Here is a 7,795-nt window from a genome sequence, read left to right as displayed (position 1 = left end):
GTCTGGCTCTGTTGCCCAGGCTGGAGTGCAGTGGCACAATCTCGGCTCACTGCAAGCTCCGCCTCCCAGGTTCACGCCATTCTCCTGCCTCCGCCTCCCGAGTAGCTAGGACTGCAGGCACCTGCCACCACACCCAGCTAATTTTTTGTATTTTTAGTAGAGACGGGGTTTCACCATGTTGGCCAAGATCGTCTGGATCTCCTGACCTTGTGATCTGCCCGCCTCAGCCTCCCAAAGTGCTGGGATTACAGGCGTGAGAGCCTCTGCGCCCAGCCTCATGAATGATTTTAAGATCAGCACAACACACAAAAAAACACTTTGTTAAGTACTTCATGAAGGCTAGACTTCTTGAACGTGGTTACCGCCCAAGCAATGTTTTGCCTCTTCCAGGGATTAAACCAAGGTTTTTCAGAAAGGAGGTACTATTTGGAAGATTTTACCTGAGTATCATAGTATAGATTCTCATTCGTTGTCTTTGGTAAGATTGAGAGTCAAAAACAGTATCCTACAATGTGAAATCAACATCTGTAATTTTAATTAAATATTAATTAGAAGTGGGGGTTTTCAGTGTGCTAAGTATGGCAGCCATGACTATTTAATCCTTGAGTTAGGAGTTGATTTTACCTATTTTGCTCCTCCCAGATAAGTCTTTATTTTTTTTTTCCCCCTCTTTTTTTTTCCTCTTTTAAGAGACAGGGTCTTGCTCTGTTGCCTAGGTGGGAGTGGAGTGGCGTGATTATAGCTCACCGTAACTCAAACTCCTATGCTCAATTGATTCTGTCACCTTACCTGCCCAAATAGTTAGGACTACAGGCATGCACCACCACACCCAGCTAATTTGAAAATTTTTTTTGGTAGAGGTAGGGTCTTACTATGTTGCCCAGGCTGGTCTCAAACTCCTGGGTTCAAGTGATCCTCCCTTCTTAACCTCCTGAAGTGCTGGGATTATAGGTGTGAGCCACCACACCCTACCCCATATGTCTTAAACCAGCTTCACTAACCACCTTTGAATAAGAATAGATTCTTTTTTTCAGGGATAGAAACATCTGTAAGTAAAATTAATATATGCCTGTATGGTTATTTTATATTTATAAATTAAAACATACTTTTTAGTCTCAACTTAAAATATGGTTTCATCAGATCAAAGATTATATAAAATTGTATTTATAAAATGAAGATTAGATACGTGAAAGATTATATTAAAAAGAATCAGTGTTAGACTTTAAGTTTCGTATTTGGCGTGTACAGAATGTTGAAAAACATAGTTGAAATCAGTGAGATGACAGCATTATTTTCTAACATTATATTTGAACAGAATACATTTCTTTGCCTTTCAGATCAACAACTGGCCATACATCCAACAAGTACATTAGGAACTTAAATTCCTGCAAAGAAGTAATATTCACTAGCAGTATGACTGAATTTTGGAAGATAGTGTACAGTGCAAGCTTTTATCCTAGAAAGACTAGCTCCAAAGGAACTTCACAGAGTGGAATTTTTGGTGAATTACCATTGATCAGTCAACCTCAAAGATGTAGAAAAAAGATCCATAGATCAAGCAGACCCTTAGAGACAGAGTAGGAATAATAAAATTGGCCCCAAACTGAGGTGTAAACTAAAATGCTTGTTTGCTTACCAAAGGGACTATGTCTTTGTTGATTGAAGTGCTGGGTCCCTTTCTGAGAATTGAGGAGTCCAGAAAAACAGATTAACAGTTAAATGGTTATTTGTGAACATAAAAATAGAGCCAGAGAAAGTGTATCATTTTGAGGATTGCCTTAGCCATGGTCCTGATGAGACCTCATGAATGAACTGTCTTCCTCCAGAGAAATCACTCAGAATGTTTTTTTGCCTCAGTCTTTTGGTTATACTTCCTGAAGTATACTGACTATAGTAAGGAGAGAGGTGTAATGCTTCTTCACAAATGAGGAGAAGAGTGTTTGAGCAGAGGGAATGTGGAAAAGGAGAATGGTAATGGAATATTTGCCACAGGAACCTTTTCAGGTAGGTCAGTTTAGTAAAGAATGCAAGAAGTTGAAGAGCTGGAGATTGAGTCATTTAAAATGATCTATACCTGTATATCCTTTTAAAGGTGTTTATGCACCCTAGAGCCCATGAATATACATTCCCTAGTTTGAGGAATGATGGCATTTGTTTTTATCTTTGTAGGTATTGGCTTACTTTCTTGGGATTTTCATTCATGCAATAAATACTTATTCATTGTCTATTTACTAGAATACTGTGTTTTATATCTGATTTCTAGGTGCTTGATAAATATGTGAATTGAATTGAATATTTGTTGAACATGCCTATTAAATAGATTTCCAAGCTAGTTCCTTCCATAATTTTTGTAGTTAAATGGACTTTATATGTCTTGCCATGAGACCTATTTGAAATATTCTTTTGATAATAAAATGCTATCTGAGTAGAAAATGGTACAGATAACATATTTAGGAATGGGCAAGGATCTTCCTGTGTTTGGGTGAAAAAGATAGCTGTACTTGAACACTATCCCTCTTTCCCATAGAGTGTACTCTTACATTACAAAAGAATGTCAAAACCAGTGATTTTTCCTTCAGGAATATAAGTGTATTTTCTGTCAACTTCAGAAAAAAATTGTAGTAACCTAAAGAAGAGACTTTCTGTTTTGTGCTAGAGATAACATGGGACATACTTTAGGGTAGTATCATAAACATAACTTACAGTCATCTACAGATAATGAATATGATAATTTTAGATGCACATTCAACAAAGAGAGGGAACAAGATAACTGAGTAAAAAATCAAGGAAGGAAAATAAAGATGTGGAGAGACACATTTATTAAAGGCTCTACTGTATTTCATAATGGTTGGATTCATTAGCACATTATTTTATTTCAGATAAGCATGGATATAGTGGGCAAGATTGACTTTGGAAGGCTGTATTGAGCTCTTAGAGAACTGTAGAGGGAGAAAGTTTGATTTACACATGTACATAATTTTGTTAGGGGGCAAGAAAGGAAATATGGAATGTTTCTCCAGATGTTTCTTCATTTTGGCCACTAGATGGTGACATTGTATAAAGACAGCTTGGTTGTAGAAGGTGAAATACTCAAAATTTGTGTGGGATTGGATATCTATATTTAACAATTAAGCCCAAGAATATCACTTAATTTTTTAATATTCATCATTCAGCCTTGCAGCACATTTTTGGTGAATTTATTGAACTTCTCTTTTTGGTATTTAATTTATATGTGTACATTGTCCTGAAGTATGTTGTTAATATCTCTGTGCCTAGCATATTTAGTGATGATAAACTATATATGACAAACAAGTACTTAAACAAATGCCACCTGCCCTCCAAAAAATTACATAGCAAAAAAAACTTATTGATGTATATGATGTGACTAAGAAACATATTTAAGATACATTAAACAAAACAGAAATTTGTGTTTGTACTGTGTTTACTTCTTTACTGCTGATAGCATAGGTCTACATGCACATTTGGAAGTTGGACTCAGGAAGAGGGTCCACTCCAAAGGTCCTCTCATCTGTGAATAACCCTTTCATATTACTGGGTATGGGTAACGCATATGCCAAGGATCCTTCTGCTTTCCTTTCTGTGCCCTACCACCAACTTCCCATTATTTTCCAATTCAAAAACAATTGGCAAGTAGCACTGTAGTATTGCTATGACTTTAAAAGACACAGTCCTTTCTGTAACAGTTGAGGTTGGTGCCTCTTGAATTAGTGGGTTTCCTGTTACTGGATTGAAAGAAAGTAGGTCCCTATTATCCTTAAGTTGGAACTCTGAAGGTATTCTTTCATAGACATGGTGTTTGTTTTTTTGTTTGTTTGAGACGGAGTCTCACTCTGTAGCCCAGGCTGGAGTGCTGTGGCATGATCTTGGCTCACTGCAACCTCCACGTCCTGGGTTCAAGTGATTCTCCTTCCTCAACCTCCTGAGTAGCTAGGATTACAGGCATGTGCCACCGTGCCCAGCTAATTTGTGTGTTTTTATTAGAAACGGGGTTTCACCGTGTTGGTCAGGCTAGTTTCAAACTCCTGACTTCATGATCCACCCGCCTCGGCCTCCCAAAGTGCAGACATGGTGTTTTTTTGTTGTTTGTTTGTTTTGTTTTGTTTTTTTGATTTTTTGAGACGGTGTCTCGCTCTGTCGCCCAGGCTGGAGTGCAGTGGCGGGATCTCACTTCACTGCAAGCTCCGCCTCCCAGGTTCATGCCATTCTCCTGCCTCAGCCTCCTGAGACATGGTGTTTTTAATGATGGTTAAATACGACTAAAGTGGCATTATTTGCAGCTCTACTTTTTTAAATCAGAATTTTCTTTTCTGGGGTTTGGCCTCACTTCTTATTTTCTTTACAGAATAAGTGATCGAAAAAGCATTTTCTCTTCTGTTTAACAGGGCCTCTTCAAGTGACCATATAGTCCTATTAAACATGATTTCTTACTTAAAACCTACTTCATTTTCTCTAGCTTGAAGCAAGTTGTTTCTCCTCTCTTTTCTTGTAGTCCTTTTTAAGGATTCAGCTTTTATGTTAATCCTGTGTAGATTTTTGTCATCCCAACTATACTGTTTGTGTCTTAAAGGCAAACTTTCTTGCTTAGCCTTGTATCTGTTATCAACAAATTCTTGTCCAGTGCCTTACATGTAGTAGGTGCTCAATAAAATACTTCAGCTGCTTAAAGAATGCTTAGATGGCTGATGCCAAAGTAGTGTCTTTTAAGAAAATTAGCTATGACTATATATGGCACAAGATGTTTAGATTGGCTTTTAAGATATAAGAACTCTGATGACCAGGTGTTTTGCTTTCTGATGAATGGATGCTATGGCATTGCAAGTTATAAAACACATTAGTTTGACTTTTGGAACGGAAAATGCATTCCTTTATACTTGTTCATAAAATTCAGTCCACATATGGGGCAGTTTGATTGTTAATATTATAAATTACTGATCTTTATGGGAGTCACTGATTCTTTTGAGAATCTGTTTGAAACAATTCTTCCCCTTGTACATACAACACCCAGAAAAATGCACCTGCATTATAAAGATAATTCTGTACATTATTTAGAGAGCTCATAGATTTCATGTTAAGAACTTTTGCTTCAGATTTGGGAATAGACTGCAGCTGATTAGTCAAAAGGCAGCATAATGTAATAGAAAAATGTACTATATACAAAATCAGTTGATCTAAGTGAATTCTAGCTCTTATTCTACCTTTGATAAATGTAGTACCATTTGGCAGGTCATTTAATGTCTCCTTTTTGCCTGTTTCTTCATTTGTAAAGTGAAGTTGTTGGATGAAAGATTAAGTGAATTAGCACATGCAATATACTTAGAAGAGTGCTGGGTATGTAGTATGCTTCCCAGCTTTTCTTTATAGTCTTTGATTCTACTATCTTATAAAGGATTTCTGAATTTTTTAATGCCCTCCTCTTTTTGTCTAATCGATTTTCTTTGCTTTAAGAAAATAACTTTAATGTATATTTTAAAAACTTGAGTAACAATTTGTTCTCTTATCCTGTAAGGCAAGTGGGAAACTAAGAACTTTAGTCTTTTCAGGATTTGGATGTATTATAGCTACTGAAAAACTATTACTGTTCATGTAAAATTTTTTTTTAAACAGAGTCCGTTAACACCTATGTCAGCAACAAACAGATTGTGTTGAAAATATGTAACTTTTTTGTATTACCCAGTAAGAAAAAGACCTTTCCTTTTTTTATTCTAGGGAAGAAGACAAAAATATATTTGATTACTGCAGGGAAAACAACATTGACCATATAACCAAAGCCATCAAATCGAAAAATGTGGATGTGAATGTGAAAGATGAAGAGGTATGAAAAACGTGCCCTGTTAATTATTTTCCTATGCATGGTTGTTCTGCCCCAGTGCTTTTTCCTAAATGGTAGGCCAATGAACTACAACTCAAAGTACCGCATGGTTAAGAGTATATCAGAATATCTAAATGAGATGCTGTTACCTAGTTAAGATACGTTCTGTGATTATGTCAAACATTTTTATCTATGTTTTAGAAGTTACTACCTGAAATCTGTAGGAGTCTGATAGCTTCCATATTTTTATGCTAAAGGGAGAGATTATTAGCATAATAAGTGAAATCTACAGATAATAGCAATATCTCATTTATAAATAGCTTTCGTGTCTTCTGTTATTATACTTTGAACAGCTAGGTATATTGTTCTTTACTCAATAAATGTTTCTCTAGAAAACTGTGTCCGAATTTTGGTAAATCAATAATTCAAATGCTGGCCTACTAATTAAAGGAATCATATAGTAAATTATTTTATAAAATATATTACTTCTTTTTTTTTTTTTTAGAGGGAGACAGGGTCTCACTCTGTTGCCCAGGCTGGAGTACATTGGTGCGCTAATAGCTCACCGCATCCTCAAACTCATGGGCTTATGCAGTCCTCTTGCCTCAGCCTCCCAAGTAACCAGGACTACAGGCATGTGTTGTCTCTCCTGGCTAATTTTTTTATTTTTTGTGGAGATGAGGTCTTGCTGTGTCATCCGGGTTGGTGTTGTCCTCCTGGTCTCAAATGATCCTCCTGCCTCAGCTTCCCAAAGTGTTAGGATTATAGGCATGAGCCACTGTGCCTTGCCTGTTACTTCTTAATTTATTTGTGTTGTGAATAATACCATTCACATATTGAGTTTTAACTGACCCTGCATTATAGTTGTTAACAAAGGAGCAACATTTACTAATTCACTTCTAATCATTTTCTCATTCTTTGGTGATGCTGTGAAAGATCACTGAAATGGCCAAAGGTAGTAATTGTTAGGAAGAAAGCATTGAGTGATCATAGATAATCTGTAGAATAGATAATAATCAACTTATGTGTAATTCAGAGCTGCCTATATAAAAGGTTAGCCCTTAATATTGTCTCACCTTTCGGCAACATCTTTCCTGTGATAATATTGTCAATGGCGTCTGGAATTGAAAATGTAGGACTATGATACTGCACAAAAGGACTGGTATGTGGTTTTCATTAAGTAGTGAAACAAAATAATACCAGGTCTTCTGATTCCAATTGGATTTGTGGTTTTTGTCTGTTTGTTTGTTTTTTGCCTTTCGGAATCAAAATACAGGCATACCTCTGAAATATTGCAGATTCAGTTCTAGACTACTGCAATAAAGTGACTATTACAATAAAGCAAGTCACATGAAATTTTTGGTTTCCCAGTGCATATAAAATGTGTTTTATACATTTTATTTGTGTTTACTGGGTGGACACGGTGACTCACGCCTGTAATCCCAGCACTTTGGGAGGCCGAGGCGGGTGGACCACGAGGTCAGGAGCTTGAGACCAGCCTGGCCAACATAGTAAACCCCATCTCTACTAAAAATACAAAAAAAATTAGCCAGACATGGTGGCGGGTGCCTGTAATCCCAGCTACTTGGGAGGCTGCAGTGGGAGAAATGCTTGAACCTGGGAGGCAGAGGTTGCAGTGAGCCGAGATCGCACCATTGCACTCCAGGCTGGGTAACAGAGCAAGACTCCATCTTAAAAAACAAACAAACAAAAAAGTTGTATTTACACTCTACAGTCGTCTATTAAGTGTAGACTAGCATTATATTTTTTAAAAAGTACATACCTTAATTTAAAATACTTTATTACTAAAAAATTCTGACAATCATTTGGCTTGCCTTCAGCAAGTCATAATCTTCGTGTGGCAAAAGGTCTTGCCTCAGTGTTGATGGCTGCTGACTGATCACAGTGGTAGTCACTGAAAGTTGGGGTGGCTGTGGCAATGTCTTTTTTTTTTTTTTTTTTGAG

At 36.9% G+C, this 7,795-nt stretch overlaps 1 protein-coding gene across 2 annotated transcripts in view; it reads left to right on the top strand.

Moving 5' to 3' along the window:
• Nucleotides 1–7,795, top strand: part of ACBD6 (acyl-CoA binding domain containing 6) — a 204,442-nt gene that overhangs the window by 81,876 nt on the left and 114,771 nt on the right. For both annotated transcript variants that reach the window (XM_011951142.1, XM_011951143.1), the window contains one exon: nucleotides 5,728–5,833. In XM_011951142.1, the coding sequence (XP_011806532.1) occupies nucleotides 5,728–5,833 (106 nt within the window). The remainder of the gene's footprint in view (nucleotides 1–5,727; nucleotides 5,834–7,795) is intronic.

The sequence above is a fragment of the Colobus angolensis genome, unplaced genomic scaffold (genome assembly GCF_000951035.1).
Source record: "Colobus angolensis palliatus isolate OR3802 unplaced genomic scaffold, Cang.pa_1.0 Scaffold315, whole genome shotgun sequence".
Taxonomy (NCBI): domain Eukaryota; kingdom Metazoa; phylum Chordata; class Mammalia; order Primates; family Cercopithecidae; genus Colobus; species Colobus angolensis.
This window is presented reverse-complemented; position numbering and strand designations above follow the sequence as displayed.